Source organism: Sebastes umbrosus, chromosome 23, assembly GCF_015220745.1.
Source record: "Sebastes umbrosus isolate fSebUmb1 chromosome 23, fSebUmb1.pri, whole genome shotgun sequence".
Taxonomy (NCBI): Eukaryota; Metazoa; Chordata; class Actinopteri; order Perciformes; family Sebastidae; genus Sebastes; species Sebastes umbrosus.
Genome location: NC_051291.1, coordinates 19,554,299 through 19,573,464, shown reverse-complemented (window position 1 = coordinate 19,573,464; position 19,166 = coordinate 19,554,299). Strand labels below are relative to the sequence as shown.

Sequence of the window (19,166 nt, the reverse complement as noted above, 5' to 3'; positions counted from 1 at the left end):
CTATCGCGTTATTTGAAGAGCACAAGAATTGTAGTCTTTTCCTCAGCAGAAATTTTAGCTGGTCCCCATTCCAGAACTACAACTCCCAACACCATACAACATCTACCGTATATCATAGTGGGTGTTGTTGCAATGGTGGTGTCGGTAGTGGGACATTGAATGACTTTGGCTCCATCACGAAAATAGCTCGGTTTTATTAATTTTTATTCATAAACAGCGAGCATGGAGGCTCTTATTCCTGTAATAAACAAGCTGCAAGATGTCTTCAACACAGTGGGATCAGACATCATCCAGCTGCCTCAGATAGCAGTGGTGGGGACTCAGGTAAAATACTCTGACTGGGTGCATGTTGTTTGGTTCATGCTAGCTAGATAATGATTTATTGTAATGCATGCACAGTTAAATGTAACATTAATAGAAGAAATGTTGCAATATGTAGAGCAATAATAAATATTCAGATGCCTGGATGAATTGAGGCTACACAGAGACACGTGTGGACCCAGACAGCTCTGTTATAAACCCACTGCACCTTGAGATGGACTGCTGCAGAGTCTGCACTGGCTGTGGCAGTGATTTCTATTTTGATCTTCAATCAGTGCTATTTTAAGACCCTCATTCACTGTTAGCCAAAACCAGGTCATTCATTGCTTGGGGAAAAGACAGGTGTTGGCTGTGGTCCTGATCCAGCATGGTTCCATAGTGCAATACATGTTAGTAAAAAGGCAGGAAAAAAGTTTGTAGTGCAAAGTACAAAGTACAAAGAAATATACCAGATAGAAAAATACAAGGAGATGAAGAAAACTGTTAAAAATGAGTATAGTGCAGGGTAACAGCTGTGATACAGGACTATTTAAAAAAAGTGAATATAGTGCAGAAGAGACTGTTAAAAATGAGTATATGAAATAAATGTATGTATTCCTTGGTTCACCCCTCCTCTTACTCATGTCTCTATGTGTGTTTTGTGTCTCCAGAGCAGTGGTAAGAGCTCAGTGCTGGAGAGCTTGGTGGGCAGGGACCTGCTGCCCCGTGGGACTGGCATCGTAACCAGGCGACCTCTCATCCTCCAGCTGGTCCATGTAGAACCTGGAGATGCAAGGAAAAATGATGACGGTGGTAAGCACCAAAATCCCTCTAATTTCAGCAGTGTTTCAGTCCACTGACCACCACTAATGAGTCCACTGTTGTATTTGGATTTTGCTTCAGTCATTTGTATTCTGTGTCTGGATTCTTCCATATAAATCACCATAATTTTCCATTTTTTTCAGGCTAATAAACACAAATTTAGGGAACAGGTCCAGTGTGAAAAAAAGTCATATAATTGCCTAGTGCTCAGTAAACATGCACCAGTTTTAAAGTTCTGTCTCTGTCGTTGTGTTTCTAACCATTTGCAGATGCCAGGGAGTGAAATAAAAACACTGTGCCTTCACAAAGGTGCATTGTACAGGTGTCTTCACATTCAATAGACTGGATTAGCCTCTTAGTTCTTCTCCTTCCTCCTCAGAGCCACACCTGTAATTCCAGCTGCTTAATTCACCAGACCAGTAACTGTCGTCAGGTGTCGGCCTTTATGTTAGCCGTGGTAGTTAATCCTAATAGTTGTCTTGGCAGTTGTAGTAAGGCAAGGCAAGGCAAGGCAGCTTTATTTGTATAGCACATTTCAACAACAGGGCAATTCAAAGTGCTTTACAGAAACATTCAAGAACATTGCGACAAAATGCAAAAGAACATTAAGAAATAATTAAAACAGTTATAAAAACATAAAAACATTAAAACATTAAAGATTAGAAAATAAAAACAAGCTAAAAATAAAAGCTAGGATAGAAGCTAAAATTGCATAAAACTCAAAAGAGTAAAAGTTATAGTGCAGTGTCAGAATAAAAGGCACCCGCAAACAGGAAAGTTTTAAGCTTTGTTTTAAAAGAAGTGAGAGTTGGAGCGGTCCTGCAGGTTTCTGGGAGCTTGTTCCAGATATTTGGTGCATAAAAACTGAATGCTGCTTCTGCATGTTTAGTTCTGACTCTGGGGACACTAAGCAGACCTGATCCAGATGACCTGAGAGGTCTGGATGGTTCATAACACAGCAGAAGATCAGAAATGTATTTTGGCCCTAAACCATTTAGTGCTTTGTAAACCAGCAGCAGTATTTTGAAATCAATTCTCTGAGAGACAGGCAGCCAGTGTAGAGACTTCAGAACTGGACTGATGTGATCCACTTTCTTGGTCTTAGTGAGGACTCTAGCAGCAGCGTTCTGAATCAGCTGCAGCTGTCTGATCGATTTTTTAGGAAGACCGGTAAAGACGCCGTTACAGTAGTCAAGTCGGCTGAAGATAAATGCATGTACTAGTTTTTCCAAATCCTGCTGAGACATCAGTCCTCTAATAGTAGGCAACACCTGTGTTTTCTTTCCTTTGAGAATGCTACTCTACAACTGTGACCCATACTGTTTTTATTATGTGTCACAGGCAGAGAAGGGGACGAGTGGGGCAAGTTTCTGCACACAAAAAATCAGGTATGAATTTTATGATACAAATTATTTAATTAATACTCTTGGCCCTTGCTTGTCTTTATGTTCATTCTTTATTTATTTATTTTTTCCAGATCTACACAGATTTTGAAGAAATCAGGCAAGAAATCGAAAATGAAACAGCGCGAATATCGGGGAATAATAAGGTGAGACATGGATGGACAAACAAAAGAATACCAGTAATTGAGTTTTAGGTTGGAAGTAATTAGAAGATCTCAAATAATACAAACATATTCAGAGCTACATATATAAATTAAAGCTGCAAGCAGCGATGACCGGGCCCTCACACCTTGGCGCACGTTGGGGCTACTGTCGGGGCTACTGTCGGGATGCCGCTTGACATAGCCGTGCATTTCCGTGAACATTGGACACTGTGCGCATGCCTTGGGCGGTATTTCCTCTGTGGAATGCGTGGTGCCACTTCCTTTGTGCAAGAAAACATGCTCTAAACATGCATTATGTTGCTGTACATCAAGGTTAGACCACACAATGTAAATTTCATGTAAATGAGGTGATGTTTGTCACATAATGCTGACCACCTGTTGCCAGTAGGTGGTGCTATGACTGAGTCAATATTGGCATGTAGATGTCTTCAGGCCTGGACTGTGTGTATCCAGCATGTGATATTTTGAGGAGACTGGAGAATGTACGCTCAATTTACAACAACTTCCTGTTTTATGGCAAACGGTGCTTTTTCGCCCGCCACACCACGGCAATGCCGTTCCAGAAAACGTTTCATCATAAAGGTCTTTAGATTGTACGGACCAAACTTTAAGTCCTTCTGATTAAATCTGTAGGAGGAGTTTGTTAAAGTACAGCACCTGTAAAAGGCTAAAAATAGCCTAAAATGGAGCATTAAATTAAAAATGGCTGACTCCTGGTTGGGTTTATGGTATACCTCCAAGAGGCTTTTTGTACGTCTCCACATGTTTCACCTGCCTACCAAATTTCATACACGTAGGTGAAACGTACCGTGAGGGCGACTGCTTTCTAATTTAGCAGGGAGTGCTATTGAGCCATTCCACAAAATCCAAGACCTCTAAAATATCAGATTTTTCATCAGTTCTGATATATGTGCCTAGTTTGATTAGTTTTTGAGCATCTTAAGCCCCTCATAAAAGTGATTAATTTGCATAAATAATAAACACTTCAGTTTCAAGAGGGCCTTCGCGGCCTGACCGCTGGTCGGTGCTCAGGCCCTGATAAACCAAACTTTAAGAGCAACTCATCACTAACTACTGCAGCAGCAGACGATGGGAGGTTGGTACATGAGAAATGTATTCCTTCTTTCTTTTGCCTGTTAGAAAACTAGGTGCACATTCTGGGCTAGCTGCAGGCGAACCAAGGATTAGTGACTAACACATAATATGTACAGAGAATTAAAATAATCCAGACGCAATTGAGATGAAAGCATACATAACTTTATTTCACCCAAAAATTCGAGAACATGAGTTAAGGCTCGACTTTGGAGATAGCCCTGAGCTGAGGAAACTGGCTTTCACAGCAGAGCTTAGACAGTATGTTTATCAAATGTGAGACCACAGTGGAAAATCACACCAACATTTTTTTTGGCATGTAGTTTAGGGCTACTGGGGCCCAAAGGGTATGGAGATGCTTCTAGAAAGCTGAAAGGAGGGCAAATGTAAGAAAGACTTGCTCTCATGTAGCTTTGTAAAAGTTTGGCTTATTTACATTACTATGGTTCTGTGAGTAGCGTGAGGGAGTGTCTCGCATTGGGAACGCCCTCTGTGTGACCTCATCAGGAGTGACAGTGATAATAGAGATCCCCCTCCCCTTTAAATTAAGTTTACACTACTCCAACAGTATTTAAAAAAACTATTTTCGCTACCAGCAAAAGTTTCAACTCATATCTCAACTGTCTCTCTGAGACTGAGCTCAACTGTCCACAGACTTAAGCGCAAACTTGGTCAACGGACACTTTGTTCCCGGTCTGTGAGAAGTGTTCTGTCATCAAACATTAGTTTGAGATGCTAATTGTGGAGAGCACCCCAGAGTATCAATACCATAGACTGTATATTAAGATGGAAGACGCGTCTCCACTTCCTCCCACTGTGCAGAAGTGAAGCCAAAATATCCCGGATACGGGAGCTACTATCTTGAGATTTTGACGTCATATGGAGCCAGACTCAACGCAGTAGTGATCGGGCGGTGGAGCGGTGGTATCGAGGTCCCGCCCACACACCCGCCCGAGCGACTACTTCACTAAGAGCAGCTGTCAATCACAGCTGTCAATCATGACGTCTCATCCCCTTTTTAATAGCATCAAATAACTAATTAAACTCAAACTTATCAGAAAAATGAACACTTGAACATACATCAGCGTGAGAAGAACTACATAAAATTACAGAAGCCATCTTCAATTTATCTGATGTGTACTTTGTCCCATGTCCCATCCACTAATATGAAGGGGTTTATGACCTATACTGCAGCCAGCGACCAGGGGGCGATCCAGATGTTTTGGCTTCACTTTTGGGGAGCTGTCATGTTGTCCATCTTTATATACATTCTATGATCAATACTCTCTGATGGCAATACTTCCTCAAGTAGCGAGCTAAGGTTAGCCGCATCCCCCTGCTAGCGATACAGAGTGGTGATACTCCTACTGTGCTAGCCACAGCAGACACCTACATGTAGCCTCAGTTAGTGCCTCTTATGTATTAGCGTTACATTATTTGAGTCAGAGAGCTAAGCATCAATTTCTCTGAAAAATGAATACATGGCAATCTTTGAAAAACCCATAAAGTTGTTTAACACTTATGGCTCTTTTGAAGGTACGTCCAGAATCCTCAAAGGCTCTACTAATCATCTGGATCAAACAAATATTCTGTCCACTGCATGATAACATTTATTTTTAACCAGTTTCTCATGTTGCAACTTCTTATCCTAATCCAAACAGAGATGGAGCCGGTGGCTACCTGGATAGGAAACAGAGCTTATGAAACGGTTTAAAAGTGTTTCTAATTGTGCAGCGGGCAGATTTGTTTTCCATCCAGATGTTTAGAAGTGGATTGTGGAAATGCCTTTAGAACAGCCGTAAGTCTTGTTAAACAATCTGGGTTTTTCAAACATTGCTTGGTATTTATTTTTCAGAGATCCAGATACTCACATCTCTGTTTCAAATGTAACGCTAATACATGAGAGGCACAAACAGGAGCTGTAGCAGTGTCAAAAACAGCAACATGAGAGCCTATGATATTGTTATCATCACAATTGACAGCAAGTAAGAGAAAAAAAACTAAGATTGTAGTCTGCCGAACAGCATTTTGAACATGCTCTGTGAAAAAGTGCTGAGCTTTTAAATACACAGTACACGTCTATTCTTTTCTTGTCCCTCTGCAGGGGATCAGCGATGATCCCATTCATCTGAAGATATTTTCTCCAAACGTTGTCAACCTCACGCTGGTGGATCTGCCTGGAATCACTAAGGTAACGCATGCTGTGCTCCCTACTTCCTACATCCCAAGACAAAGCTTTGATCATCTCGTAGCCCTGGGGAAATTTGTTATACAACACTTCCTTTATTTAAAAGATGCAAATGTTGAGTAAAAAACACACAAAAAACACAATTTACGACATATGCCTGATCACTCGTGTTAATTTCTCTATCCGGTCGATGCTTTTGTGTATTAGATATTTGTAGACGGCAGGAAATTTGTAACTCGTTCTTGATGCTTCTATTAAACTACGTGTGCTGTCGAAGCCCAAGTGTCTGCAGGCTTTGATTCAGGCCTCATTAGTTCCTCCCCTCTCTGGTTGAACATGTGTTCATTTGAGAAATCCCTCCGCTGTAGTTTCTAATGAATCAAATTTAGATTTACTGTGTACTTTCTTTTAATTGTCATTGTCCCCTCCAGGTGCCCGTGGGTGATCAGCCTAAGGACATCGAGCTTCAGATAAAGGATCTAATCGTGAAGCACATCTCCAACCCTAACTGCATCATCCTGGCTGTCACCGCGGCTAACACAGACATGGCCACCTCGGAGGCGCTCAAGGTGGCCCGGGAGGTCGACCCCGACGGTAAGACTAACTGGAAGGGAGACATTATCCAACACCCACTATCATAATCTCATTTCTTTTAGTGTGAATCAACCTTTATTTGCCACCTTTTCACCACTAAAACAGTACATGGTGAAAAGATGACTAGTATTAATTATAATAATGACCTTTGTTAATGAATGTGTCTCACCAGGCAGGAGGACACTGGCTGTGGTGACCAAGCTGGACCTGATGGACGCCGGCACTGATGCTATGGACGTACTGATGGGCAGAGTCATTCCTGTCAAACTGGGCCTCATTGGAGTAGTCAACAGGTCTGAAAAACTATGAATATAAACTACAACTAATAATGATAATAACCCATCACATCATAAAATAGATGAGTGTGTAATGATAGAGATGAGAGGCTCAATAGTGATGAGTGTGCTATTATACATATTTAATGCTGCTATGTCAATATCTATGTTTGTGATTACAGTGATAAAGGAATACATTGTGGGATTTAAACTGCCAGTTTTACGTCCATTATCATTCAGTTCAGTTGAATGAACATCAATAACTATTTAATGTTCAAAGACGAGCTACAGTATCATGATATACAGTACATTAGGCAGCATAAAATATGATATATTGATAGACATAAGATTGTCTTCCATATTTCCTGACATACATTTTGAATATCCTTTATTGCCCAGACTAATTCATGGTGTATTAATGTATTTAAACGTTTAGGAGCCAGCTGGACATCAACAATAAGAAGTCAGTGACTGACGCCATTCGAGACGAACACGCTTTCCTGCAGAAGAAATATCCATCTCTCGCCACCAGAAACGGAACCAAATACCTGGCCAGAACACTTAACAGGTAAACGTGAATTACACGTCGAAGCCTCACGTCTCTATCGCTGTAAACCATTTTAAGATCACCGCGTCAACAGTTGCTTATTTTTGCAGAAGGGTTGCAAAATGAACCAAAGAAAGTCAAATAAAAAGAAAAAAAAGCTTTAAAAATAGACATGTTTGTGCTTCTGTAGATTTGTTTCAGTATTACTTAGACTTTTAATATTGAACTTCAAAGAGTTATCTATTTAGACCAGGATCAGGACTGCAATCAAAAGGGATCAAGAATAGTTAACTGGTTTTTTTTTCTGGGTAATTTTCAGACAAATAAATGTGCAGTACAGTGAATGGTTCTGCAGCCTATTAGTGTGCAGAATGCCTCCATTGTGGCTAAGTTCATTTTCCTTTGCTTGGTAGTTTTCCTTCTTTGCGCCAGATACCACAGCCTGTCTTTATCATTAATCGCATTTAATTTTATCTGTTCTAAATGTACCTTAAAGGGAGATTTGGCAAGTATTTAATCCTCTTATCAACATGGGAGTGGACAAATATGCTGCTTTATATAAATGTATGTATATATTTATTATTGGAAATCAATTAACAACACAAAACAATGACAGATATTGTCCAGAAACCCTCACAGGTACTGCATTTAGCATAAAACAATATGCTCAAATCATAACATGGCAAACTGCAGCCCAACAGGCAACAACAGCTGTCAGTGTGTCAGTGTGCTGACTTGATTATGACTTGCCCCAAACTGCATGTGATTATCATCAAGTGGTCATGTCTGCAAAGGGGAGACTTGTGGGTACCCATAGAACCCATTTACATTCACATATCTGGAGGTCAGAGGTCAAGGGACCCCTTTGAAAATGGACATGACAGTTTTTCCTCACCAAGTTTGGAGCATTATTTAACCTCCTTCCTGACAAGCTAGTATGACATGGATGGAACCGATGGATTCCTCAGGTTTTCTATTTTCATATGATGCCAGTATCTTCACTCTAGCTTTAAAACTGAGCTACAACCTAAAAATCGCAAATTGCGTTAATGCGTTAAAGAAATTAGTGGTGTTAAAACAAATTTTCGTTAACATGTTATTATCGCGTTAACTTTGACAGCCCTATGAAAAATATATATAAAATTCTTTATTTTAATAAAACAGGGAGAGTACAAAGAATAAGATGCGACACATACTATATGTAGGTATGAATGTAACCAGGACACATTAGGTTATATCAGCATGCCCTGTTATTAAATTATTAATACCAGCCATCAGAGAAATTGTCTTTTATTTAGACAATAGATGTTTAGCATTACAAATCACAGCTCAGAATATAATTTGCCATATCTGCACAAAACCTGAACCGTCTGCCCTTTACCTCCATAATGTCAGGTTACTGATGCATCACATCCGAGACTGCCTCCCTGAGCTGAAGACACGGATCAACGTCCTGGCATCCCAGTACCAGTCCCTGCTCGGCAGCTACGGCGAACCCGTGGAAGACCAAAGTGCCACCTTGCTCCAGCTCATCACCAAGTTCGCCACAGAGTACTGCAACACCATAGAGGGCACGGCCAAATACATCGAGACGGCCGAGCTGTGAGTACCGGTGCCTCTCCTCCGCTCGGCCACAGGGTGATGCTGTTGATCCAGCGTAGTGGAAATGAGCAAAACAACTGCATTGGTTTCATCATTTAATATGATACAACTTGTAAGTTGAGGCACGCACAGCCTCTGTGGAGGAAGAGCTGACAGGAGAGTAGGCCACGGGGTTCACATCACAGCTAATATCCCCCCGCTGCTATTTTTCAGGTGCGGTGGAGCCAGAATTTGTTACATATTCCACGAGACTTTTGGCAGAACATTGGAGTCTGTGGATCCTCTGGGAGGACTCAGCACCATTGACATCCTAACAGCCATAAGGAACGCAACAGTGAGTGCTGCTGCATTATTATCCCATAAATGTGACCTCATTAGGGGCATCGTTAGTTCAGTGAGCTATCGTAAAGCAACAGAGACACAACTTTTTTTGTGAGTCTATTCTGATGCTTTTGTTGCTCACTAAACACAAGTTGCTCCGGCACTAACTATTGCTAACCTGCAGCTCCCTCCTCCCCCTTACGCCAGGGCCCGCGTCCGTCCCTGTTTGTGCCCGAGGTTTCCTTCGAGCTGTTGGTGAAGAAGCAGGTGAAACGCTTGGAGGAGCCCAGTCTGCGCTGCGTGGAGCTGGTCCACGAGGAGATGCAGAGGATCATCCAGCACTGCAGCAACTACAGCACACAGGTAATCAGCTCTGCTCACATCTTCACCGGTATTGATCTTTCTCACTCACTCACTCACACTCACATAGTCATAATGTTTTGTCCTGCAGGAGCTGCAGAGGTTCCCTAAGCTGCATGAGGCCATTGTGGAAGTGGTCACCTCCCTCCTGAGGAAGAGACTGCCGATCACCAATGAGATGGTACCATCACATTCTTGTTTTTGTTTTTTTTTGCATTTGTGCTGTCATCGCCTGCAGTCCTTATCTCTCAGGTTGCTGTGTTTAATGAGAAGCTGAATCAAAACATTGCTTGATAACTGAAGTTGTCCTCTCTTCTTCTTCTTCTTCTTCTCACAGGTGCATAACTTGGTTGCAATAGAGCTGGCCTACATCAACACCAAACATCCAGACTTTGCAGATGCCTGCGGGGTCATGAATAACAATATAGAGGTCTGTACTCATAATAATATTCTTACATGCATACATTTTTCTGGCAGAATAAAGAGAGCAAACCTGCCGTTGCTTATCTGTAGGCCTGAGATTACATGTCAATATTTTTAGGTATATAAAAGGTATTAAATGTCATTGAAACAGATTGTATGGAAGCAAATAAAAGCAATATTTTTAATCTAAAAAGCAACTGAATACCTATTTTAACAACTAATGTTGAAATTGAAATGCAACTGAAATTCTAGCATTGAAATTATTAACTTGCATTAATGTTGGTTAATTTCTCTCCTTTGTATTTAATTTCAAGTTTTGCAATTTCAGAAACCTGATTTCAAGTATTTTTGTTTGGTTCATAAATTTAATTAAAGAATGCATTGGTGTCCAATATAAAAAAGATTTATTCAAATTGCTCAAATTCAGTCATTTTCAGATCTAAAATTCAAGTCAACAAAATTCACTGTGAAGAATTCAAACATAAACATCCAGGTTATTAAAGTTACTTCTTCCTCTTGTATTAAAACCAGATTACACACTTGGATCATGTGACTGACAGAATGTAACCTGATAGGACAGAGGCTTGATTTATTGTCCTTTGTAGCCTGATTGTTCACATTGTAATATTTCATCTCATATTTCGTCGTCTGAATTTCACCAATCCAATTTGAGCAACCATTTTAATCTTTTTACCTGACTGGAATTGTAAGATCAGAAATCGATCAACTGAATTTGAGCAACTTAAACTTACAGTTTTTATACCTCCGTGACAGCCGTGGCTGGAGGTAATTTCTTCAAATTAGGCACAAACGTCCACTTGGACTCAAGGATAAACTGATTAGATTTCTGTTGTCAAAGGTCAAGGTCACTGTGACCTCATGTCCATCCCATTCTCGTGAAATCTCTGGAACGCCTTGAGTGAATTTCTTCAAAATTGGCACAAATGTCCACTTGGATTCAAGGATGACCTGATTGGATTTTGGTTGTCAAAAGGTCAAGGTCAATGTGACCTCATAAAACATGTTTTTGGCCATAACTCAAGAATTCATATCCTAATTATGACAATTTCACACAAATGTCTCATAGGATAAAATGATTGGTTGGCGGAGACATATAACCGCGAGGCGGGAATTCTAATTTTCAAATATTTGACTCTTGAATTTACCTTATGGAATTTTGGAATTGAAATAGGAATTCAAACCACACACTGTAAATTCAAGTAATTACTATTTCAATACTAGGAATTATTCAATAGTGAATCAATTTCACAATTCAGTTTCTTGTAAGATTTAAATTATTATAGCCTTTCTTTGCTTCCATACAAATAATTTTTAGTAATTAAGTTTTTGTTATTTAGGAGATCATTAGTCTGTTATCAAAGTCTGCTGGAAAAATTGCAGGTGGGATTTGTATATTTTACACAGAAAATAATGAACACTGTGACATAAGATGTATTTTTAATAAGCACAATAGTCAGTAGAACTTAAAACATTTCTTTAAGAAGTAGGATAACTTCTTTCATTAGGAGCTTTTCAGTGATTTATCTTCCATACTTTCCTAGGATGTAATTAAACCATAACTTGTACCAACTTGTGTTCTTTGTAGGAGCAAAGGAGAATCCGGATGAGAGAGCTGCCTGCTGCAGTGCCCAGGGATAAGGTAAAAGAAACAACCTTATTTTAAATAGAATAACAGTTCTAATATTTGGTTGCAGCGTCCCGAGTCGTATAAAGGGGACTTGTGCCGTGTTAATCACTCGTAGCACTACAGGATGAGGATCTGTGAACCGAATGCCTCGGATAGTTTCCATCGAGGAATTTTATCCCACATCTCCTCTCAGAAAGTCTCCTCTCCTCCCCTCAAATCACTTTCCACTGCCAACCTCCTTTCCTCTGTCTTTCCACATTTCTTCTCAGTACTTTTTTTTTTTTCTCTCTTTCTCTCTCTCAATTCCTGCTCTCATATTCCTGCTAGTCTGTTGGCAAAGGCCCGGCTGGCCCAACTGGGGTATCTGGCGAGCCTTCTGCGTCTGGAGCAGACATGGACGGTGCCAAGGTGGGCACGTACGCAGCTCGGCTGCAGGGCTGCTGGTTGGGCATGGATGGATGGATGGATGGATGGATGGATGGATGGATGGATGGATGGATGGATGGATGAGCATGGGCTGCTGGCATGCACTCTGATCTGTCTGCTGATGCCATGCTCTTGTTGTGCTCTCCCTCAGCCTGTGTGCACTAACAACTGTTGTGTTTCCTGCAGAGTCTGTGTGCCCAAAGTCGGTCCTCCTGTCTCAAAGAAAATGCCTTCCTCTCCCTCTGTTCCTTTTTCCAACCTCTGAACACTTTGGTTACCCTGTTTGTGTACCTAGTTTCGTAATTATGTGATAGTGGAAGTTCTACCACTGTGCATCATCTACCCAGGCCTGTTTGTCATTCTCCTAAAATATGCACAGACCAATGTTGTTTTTAGCCCTGCTTGCAGCATGGCTCTAGGGATGCCGGTCAGTTGGTCGCTCCATCACCAGATTTTGTCCAGACTGAAATAGCTCAACATTGAATGGATTGCCATGAAAATTTCTACAGACATTGGTGGTCCCCAGAGGACAAAACCTACTTGCTTTGTGTTTTTTTTGTGAAATGTCTCCAACAATTGGATTGGATTTTCCATAAAATTTGGAACAGCCATTCATGCTCCCCTCAGGATGTGTTGTAATAACTTTTCATCCTCTGCCATTATCAGGTGAAACTTATCATTTATCCAACACCTGTAGAACCATCAGCCTCAGCGATACTTTGTATTTAATGTTAAATAGCAAATGTTAGCCTGGTAATGTGCTAAACTAAGATTGTTAACAGGATTAACATTGTTCCTGCTTTACATTACAGCATTTTAGAACTGTCATTGTGAGAATGTAAGCATGCTGATGTTAGCATTTAGCTCAATGCAGTAAAAAAAAAATCTGTTTAACTGCTGAATTAATAGTTCAGTTCACTTCCTTTCTCTTGTCTTCCCAATTTCATCTCCAAATCAAAGGCATTTATTTCTGTCAGTGTACGATTCTCAATGAATGAACGTTTAACTTCAAGTTCCTATAATCTCTTTGTGTGTACCTGCCTGTTTGACTTGTGTTTGCACTGTTGCATATGAACCGGTCAAGGTTAATAATGCTACATACCCTAACCATCCTTTCCCTGTGAACCCTAATGACAAGAGCAAGGTGTTGTTGTAATCATTTGGTGTCCTGGGTGGTGTGATGACCGTTCATCTTCATGTTTCTTGTGTTGCTGGCTCCTCAGGGCCCGGCAGCAGGAGCCCAGGGTGAGCAGGACGGCACGGGGAACTGGAGGGGGATGCTGAAGAAAGGCGAGGAAGGCCCCGGCTCTGGACCTGGAAGCCCCCTTAGAGGAATTGTCAACCTGCTCGATGTGGTAACTAAACATAAGCATGTCAACATGCCCCGTTATGGAGATCTCAGTTATTTAGCGGTGAACGATTGATTATCATCATCAATTGAACATCATCTCCCCTTTTCCCTCAAGCCTGTGCCGGTTGCCAGGAAGCTGTCATCACGTGAGCAGCGGGACTGCGAGGTCATCGAGCGCCTCATCAAGTCTTACTTCCTCATCGTTCGCAAGAACATCCAGGACAGGTAGGTCGGCTAGCTTCTCTTTAAAGTCTGGTGATTTTCTATATTTTATATTGTCAACTCAGGCTGTCAAAGTTAACGCGATAACGCAAAGTCGTTTTAATGCAACTCATTTCTTTAACGCAACGTGCGATTTTTAGGTTGTAGCTGGCTGGATTATGAAGCTAGAGTGAAGAAACTGGCATCATATGAAACTAGAAAACCTACTCCATTGGTACCATGTCGTGTACCAATGTCATACTCGTTGCCATTACTAAAGGAGGCTAAATAACGCTCCAAACTTGCGCTACATTTTGGTGAGGAAAAACTGGCATGGCTGTCATCACGTGAGCAGCGGGATGACAGCCATTCCCTTGACCTCTGACCTCAAGAGATGTGAATGTAAATGGGTTCTATGGGTACCCATGAGTCTCCCCTTTACTGACATGCCCACTTTATGATAATCACATGCAGTTTGGGGTAAGTAATAGTCAAGTCAACACACTGACACACTGACAGCTGTTGTTGCCTGCTTTAGTTTGCCATGTTATGATTTAAGCATATTTTTTATGCTAAATACAGTACCTGTGAGGGTTTCTGGATATTTGTCTTGTTTTGTGTTGTTAATTAGTCTCCAGTAATAATACATATATTTGCATAAAGGAAGCATATTTGCCCACTCCCATGTTGAGTATTAAATACTTCTCCTTTTAAGGTACATTTTGAACATTTAGAATCACTATTAACTATGGACAATCATGCGATTAATTGCGATTCAATATTTTAATCGATTGACAGCCCTATTGTCAACGTAACCCATGAAAAGACAGACCCAAAACCAACAAATAATTGACTAACAAGTATTGTCTGTGTAGCTAAAGCCTCATATAGCTTATTCCTCTGTGCCATAGAGCTCCATTGTTATCCAAATACTATTACAAACACACCAATGTGCCACACTGTACCCCAATCCTGATGTAAAGCAGGCAAACACACAGAAACCTGTCTGACCACCAGCTGGCAGTAAAGCATCTGGTCTAGCTTCTGTCTTACCTGCAGAAGAAGAAGAACACAACCACCATGTTTGCTGTGGAACATGTGCTGTGAGTTCATGAGTTAGCAATATCTATCATTAGATAAACCCTAGTTTCTATTCTATAATTTAGACAATATTACCGTTAGCAACGTCTTTAATCACCTGCAAGTGATGGCAGCGCCTGGTTCTCAGGTTAGTGTTTGATTTCCACATGCTGTGTGACGACGATGCTGTGTTTTAATTTCTGGGAGACTTAGCTGGCTCAAATGTTTGTTAGTAGATTTGGTGAACATGGGAGAAGTTTACCTTCAGGGCTTTCTGATGAAAGAGTTAATTTTCACCCAAACCACACTTAAAGAAATTATTTGCCCTATTTTGTCAGGTTTACTCATTTCAATTACATGTGCATTTCCATTCAATTGAATCTAGTAATTCTAACATAAACCAACAGGTACCATTCATGTAATTAGATCAAATAAAACTGAGATAGCCTATGAGCATTTATCTCACTATAGCCCATAGAATTGACTTATTTTACTATTTTCTGCAATTACTGTTAATACATTATGTGCACAATCTTTTCTTAAACCAAACTAAGTAGGTTTATTGCTTAAATCTCAGGCGTTTCCTGTCAGACAGCCCTGAGGGCAAACTTCTCCCAGGTGCAGTAGATTTGTTTTGTCACGTCATCAAACATTGCCTACATTTGTTTGTAGGTAATGTAGTTTATTTTGAGTCAATCCCACATACACCCTCCTGCTGCTGCAAATACTCACTAGTGCACCAGATGTATATTAATCCTGGGCTGAAAATAGTCCCCAACAAATGCAGTATTTATTGTACACTGTTTGAGTAATATTTGCTAATAAGTACAGTGCCCAGCTCTTGTAATACATTTTTGAGCCTTTTTAAAAGATTGAAATCTGAATTTGAGAACTGCCTGTAAATATGAATGTCAGTAGGAACTAGGGATGCACCGATCTGACTTTTTCAGGCCAGATACCAATATGTGGGCTTTGGGTATCGTGCCGATACCAGTGTCTAATTAATAAGCTGTATGCCTCACTGTGTGGAAGTGACTGGGATCATTCTTTTATGTGTAAGGCAACATCAGCCTTCTTACTTATCGCTTTTCTAACTTTGTAAAACAAAATGTGAAAAATAAATACATAGATGTAAATTGACTGAATTGATATTTATTATTAAAATAATAAATCGTACACCAGTAACTTAGTAAAAAATCAACAAGAATTACAATTTAAGTGTAAACCTTTTTAATGTAGCAACAACTTGGTCAAAACGTAAACAGGAATTCAAATTCCAGTTTATAATGTACATAGTATATAAACAGAATTGAATTGAATAGATTGACCCCTTTGTCACTGATATCCGATCCAGTACTGGTATCGGTGCATCTCTAGTAGGAACTAGGAACCATTAGAGAAAATATCTAATTGCGATTATTTTGACCGATATTGCAATTGCTATATGATTTGCAATATTACAGGGAATGATATTTTTCTTACATCATTTTGACATACTATACTATGACTTTCTTTATTTTTTCGACATATTATACTATGACTTTTTTTATTTTTTTCGACATACTATACTAGGACTTTTTAAAAAAAAAATTCAGCATACTATTCTATGACTTTCTTTATTTTTTTCGACATATTATACTGACTTTTTTTAATTTTTTCGACACTATACTATGGCTTTTTTTTATTTTTTCGACACTATACTATGGCTTTTTTTATTTTTTCGACACTATACTATGACTTTCTTTATTTTTTCGACATATTATACTATGACTTTTAAATTTTTTTCGACCTACGATACTATAGCTTTTTCATTTTTTCGACATATGACTTTCTGTATTTGTTCAACATACTATACTATGATTTTGTTTTTATTATTTTCAACATACTATAATATGACTTTTTCGACATACGACTTATTTGATTTTTTCGACATACGATACTATGATTTTTTTTTACTTTGTTCAACATACTATACCATGACTTTATTATTTTCGACATACTGTACTATGACTTTTAAATAAATTTCGAGATACTACACTATGACATTTCTTTATTTTTTGACATACTAAACTATGACTTATGTATTTTTCAACATACTATACTATGACTTTCTTTTTTTTGACATACTACTCTATGACTTTTTTTTTACTTTTATCGACATACAGTACTATACTATAACTTTTTTTTGACATACGATACTATGACTTTTTTTCGGGGTACTATGCTATGACTTTTTTTTACTTTTTTCGAGATACTATGACTTCTTTTATTTTTTCGACATACTATACTGAGAAAATATATAATTGCTATTATTTTGACCAACATTGCAATTGCGATATGATTTGCAACATTAGAAGGAATGATATTTTTTTACATCATTATTATCATTTTAACTGAAAAGCATATCTAAACAATTATGGTGTGATTTTTGTGGGGATCTGTATCAAACAAAGAAGCTTTCTTAAGTAAGTAGAGTATCATGTGAAGGTCAGGACATCTCTTCAGTATGATATTTAATTTAAAAGGGTATTTTGACACACATTTTGCCTTTAACAAATATTGCGCCTCCTGAGATTTGAAAATTGCAGTTTGCCATATTGTGATTTCAATAAAAATTCTATTAATTGTGCAGCTCTAGTAGGAACCAACAGGCTTGGGGATAGTAGCCACAGACAGGATAGAGAAGTTTGAAAGTATTGAGAGACAAACTAACACATCGTTTTTGAGATTTGAATGGGATTTATTTACAATAAGGAAACCAGCCTTATCCTTTTATACGTCTCCTTTGAAAATGTTTTCACGCTATGGTTGTAACTTGTAAGCCTAAACCTCGGCCACCATAACAAATACTCATGACAACAACTGTCAGAAACCTTCTTTAATATAATCAATTAATGTGATTTGACTTAATTTGATCCTCTTTTCCATCCTACCAAAGTGGATTTTTTTTCCATATTATAACCCCCTGGAGCTCAATATACATTTATTGTATTGAATTCCTAGCTCGTACTTCAACAGCTCGATTCTTGGACAGGCGCGGCCACCTGTTGGGTCAAACTCGAGCCCCTCCATCTGGGGGACAACACAATCACCAGGCCATCTTGCCTCCTTGTTCTCAACCATCTGTTCGCTCTGTTTCCTCTCTCCCTCGCAGTGTGCCGAAGGCAGTGATGCACTTCCTGGTCAACCATGTGAAGGACAGCCTCCAGAGCGAGCTTGTTGGCCAGCTGTATAAATCTGGCCTCCTCAACGAACTGCTGACTGAATCGGAGGACATGGCCCAGCGGCGCAAGGAAGCCGCTGACATGCTACAGGTAACAAAACTCCCACCTCGTAGGGTGTAGTTCTCCATGATGAATGTTCCTTTATCGGTCATCTCATTCTTTATTTTGTTTTGTCCACAGGCGTTGCAGAAAGCCAGCCAGGTGATCGCTGAGATCAGGGAAACGCATATGTGGTGAAGAATCAACAAAGGGAGCTGAACCTGATCTGTTATCTCCTCATCATGCCTAAAAGACTGACGCTCCATGCACTCATCATGTCTGAACATGAAGGTTGGATTTGCAACCATGAAAATGCACTGTTCTGATGCCTGCTCAAAGTAGGTATCATATCGGCCCACAAGCTACCTGAAAGAAATGTAAGTAAATTGTTTATTTAAAATGCTTCTTGTTGGTGTTTAGAGCACATGAAAATGCACTAGCTAATGTTAAAGATTTTAGAAACTGCAGTTGCCACCCACGGCTCCTGTAGGAATCGAGAGTGCAGCCAAAGGCAAAGTGCTTCTCATTTTTGACAGACTGTGGTTAACTAGTATGGAAATGGACTTTTGTGTGAAGTGGAAATGAAAGTTTTGATGCTGTTTTGGCAGCCTCACAAAGCATTGTGCTAATGTTTGGGCTCTAGGATATAAAAAAAATCCAAAACATTATTCATCTCCTCATCTGCAACCGTTTCATTTAGGAATAGCTGTCATGTGTCAGAAACCATGAAACCTCAGAAGTCATAGTGTAACAATACAGCACATGAGTTGCAGCCAATGTTAGTCCTCTTGCCTGTGCACATACTCCATCACTTTAATTTTTGCACAGTTGTCACCGCACTGTACTGTACTGTATAGAAAGTCCGTCATCCTGACACTATATTGCCACCAGAATCTTTATTTATGAATGTGTTATTTAAATGTGTGGATAATGTTGAGCACTATTGTACGGTAAGTCGTTTAAAATTATGTTTACATATCACTGCCTACATGTGGAAGTTATGGCGCACTGTGGTTCTCTGTGTACGGTTCCCAGAACAATAAATACAGGTATTTTATTGCCGGTTAAATGATTTGGATTCATTTATTTTGACGCTGTTTAAACTG

General features: G+C 39.7%; 1 protein-coding gene across 2 annotated transcripts; it reads left to right on the top strand.

The window, feature by feature from the left end:
• Positions 1–19: 19 nt before the first annotated feature.
• On the top strand, positions 20–19,129 carry LOC119482489 (dynamin-1-like protein). Of its 2 annotated transcripts, XM_037760021.1 has the most exons (19): positions 20–324; positions 972–1,113; positions 2,464–2,510; positions 2,600–2,671; positions 5,886–5,972; positions 6,401–6,563; positions 6,736–6,856; positions 7,275–7,406; positions 8,781–8,987; positions 9,201–9,321; positions 9,516–9,671; positions 9,760–9,849; positions 10,006–10,098; positions 11,698–11,751; positions 12,067–12,147; positions 13,389–13,520; positions 13,632–13,741; positions 17,952–18,111; positions 18,202–19,129. In XM_037760021.1, exons 1-19 carry the CDS (start codon positions 223–225, stop codon positions 18,256–18,258), a joined length of 2,127 nt encoding a protein of 708 aa, XP_037615949.1. In that variant the 5' UTR covers positions 20–222; the 3' UTR covers positions 18,259–19,129. The 2 variants fall into 2 exon arrangements, with proteins under 2 accessions (XP_037615949.1, XP_037615950.1); XM_037760022.1 differs by lacking the exon at positions 12,067–12,147.
• The last annotated feature ends 37 nt before the right edge of the window (positions 19,130–19,166 follow it).

Excerpts from the sequence above, each read along its gene's own strand:
- LOC119482489 (XM_037760021.1), top strand. The coding sequence starts at position 223 with ATGGAGGCTCTTATTCCTGTAATAAACAAGCTGCAAGATGTCTTCAAC. Across the intron at positions 6,857-7,274 it reads CTCATTGGAGTAGTCAACAG|GAGCCAGCTGGACATCAACA; the intron begins GTCTGAAAAACT and ends TTAAACGTTTAG. Across the intron at positions 11,752-12,066 it reads CTGCAGTGCCCAGGGATAAG|TCTGTTGGCAAAGGCCCGGC; the intron begins GTAAAAGAAACA and ends TATTCCTGCTAG.